The 2,167-nt window shown below is 41.4% G+C and overlaps 1 protein-coding gene across 1 annotated transcript in view; it reads right to left on the bottom strand.

The window, feature by feature from the left end:
• The window catches only part of eeig1a (estrogen-induced osteoclastogenesis regulator 1a), a 30,414-nt gene extending 28,253 nt beyond the window's left edge, over nucleotides 1-2,161 (bottom strand). The window contains exon 1 of the mRNA XM_005730565.1: nucleotides 1,996-2,161. Within this exon, the coding sequence (XP_005730622.1) occupies nucleotides 1,996-2,138 (143 nt within the window). The 5' untranslated portion in view covers nucleotides 2,139-2,161. The remainder of the gene's footprint in view (nucleotides 1-1,995) is intronic.
• Between the last annotated feature and the right edge of the window lie 6 nt (nucleotides 2,162-2,167).

Consider the following 2,167-nt stretch of genomic DNA (forward strand, 5'->3'; position numbering starts at 1 on the left):
TCTACCAATCAGAAGTTCAGTGGTTTGATCCGCGACTCCTCTAGTCTCATGTTCAAGTATCATTGGCCAAGATGCTGAACTGTACAGTTCCCCCTTATGCATCCACTGGACTCCAAGTTCTTGAGTGTTAGGTTAAGAGCACCATTAACGTTAAATTAAAAGCACTATAATATCACTGCCATTTACCAGATAACCTAAACTTTTTCTGTTTCAATATTTAATACAATCAAACTCAGTACACCTATGCAGATGGCCATAAATCTGATTTTATTGATCTAACTAAAGATTCCCACAGCGTTTCTATTGAGGACTTATTTTAGAAATGACCTGGGTGAGGAAATTATATCTACAAATGATTTTAAAAGCATCATCAGGAGACGTTGATGTTTTTTTCTGGTGAAACCACTAGTGTTTTGTTGTGTGTATTTGTATATAGTATATCACATTAGAGATCTTTTATTTCATGTTTTATTTGTTGCATTTTCATGTTTTTTTTAAGCTCGTATGGCTACTGCCTTGGCCAGGCCACCCTTAAGATTTGAAATCAGTGGGAGTTGCTGTTTAAATCATGAGAAATGAATAAAAATGTTCTTATGTTTTGATCACTTGCTGTCACTGTCTGTTGTTTTTAAATGTGTTGTAATTGAATTTACTAACATGTGCTCCAAAGTAACTATGTTTTGGGCTCTGACCGCAGAGGTTTGCTCCCTCCGTGAGATTATCTGCTCCTCACAGAAGTCCCAAACCGCTTTCCCCGCCACACTGATGAAAGGTAAGAAAACGGAAACATCTGCAGACAAGAAACCTGATCAAGATGATCCCGATCTGTCTGTGTGTTTACTTTCCCCTCTGTGAGCCCCTCTCACACACTCAGTCTGCAGTGATGCTACGTGCAAACAGGGAGGCTGAGTGGGTAGATGAAGAGGATGACCTGCTTTTTAAGTACGCACAGGAACCCCCACCCCCCACCCCACATACACATGTGTCAGCTGTGGGATTTGAAGTTCAGCAGGCCTGTATGTACATGAGGTCCAAACAGGGTGAGGAAACATCCCAGTAATAGAAGAAAAAGAGGCAGAGTATTTCAACCAGTGAAATAGGAAAGCAGATCTGGAAAATTGTGGTCTCATCGTTGGATCTGATAAACAAGTTAAAAGCACTTCAGAGATCCACCGCCAATAAAGCACTTAGCTGACTAACAGCGTAGTGCCTCATATTGTTTTACACAGTTCAGTAAGCCAGTCTGTAAGAAGGAGAGAGAAGCAAACTGACTTCAGACAGTCACTGTATCCATTCAACCGTCAACAAGTGTGAAACACTGAAGCAAAGACCTTGTGTGTCCTTCACCTGATCTCATCTAGAAAATCAGGAACGAGGAAGGAAAAACAGATGAAAGTTATGAACGTTATCAAGGTCAGAAGAAGAAAATCTGAAGTTACGTGACGCAAATGAGAAGATGAAAAGCCCAAAAATCAGAGTTATCTTCCCCGTCTCATCCCCGACACAGCTGAAAGAGCTGGTACACCAAGATTATCTGACCAGTATGAGCTGGTTTTAGAGGTGCTGCTGCTGTGTTTAGTCTGGCAGCCCAGTGCAGCAGAGGTGCCAATGCAGATACACAGATAGACCACTTAACATGGCAACACCCAGCGTTTAAATCTGACTCATGGAGCGAGCTGGTGCAACACAAACAGAGCAGAAACAGGTTTAAAAACAACACAGGGAATAACAGAGACTGCTAAGATGCAAACTTTTCCATCTTTATCCCAAATATCAACCACCAAATCTGTACTAAATAATATACTCATATACCCTGCATACATTTTAGACACACTGCAGTAATTGCAAGCTCAGATGTACAGATGCACTTTAGTCTACAGATGCACTTTAACCTCCCGTAACTGCTTCCAAACTGTATGAGACCACAACATGGTACTTTAAACAATGTTTTGCATGTGTGAAGAAACGTTTAAGGTTGTTTTCAGGAGTATTTACCTGGAAGAAGTAGCGACAAAATCTCCATCCAGCAGCCGGAGCTTGCAGAAGAGGACGCCGTTGACAAAAGGCACCGCGGTGAGCTCCTCCAGGGTAAGATGGGTCTGAAACTTGAATTTCTTCTTTTTCACGAAGAACGCCATAGTTTAAAAGACTCTCAAAGCTATCAAAA

This window comes from Pundamilia nyererei, unplaced genomic scaffold, assembly GCF_000239375.1.
Source record: "Pundamilia nyererei isolate P.nyererei 1_Seehausen unplaced genomic scaffold, PunNye1.0 scaffold00038, whole genome shotgun sequence".
Taxonomy (NCBI): Eukaryota; Metazoa; Chordata; class Actinopteri; order Cichliformes; family Cichlidae; genus Pundamilia; species Pundamilia nyererei.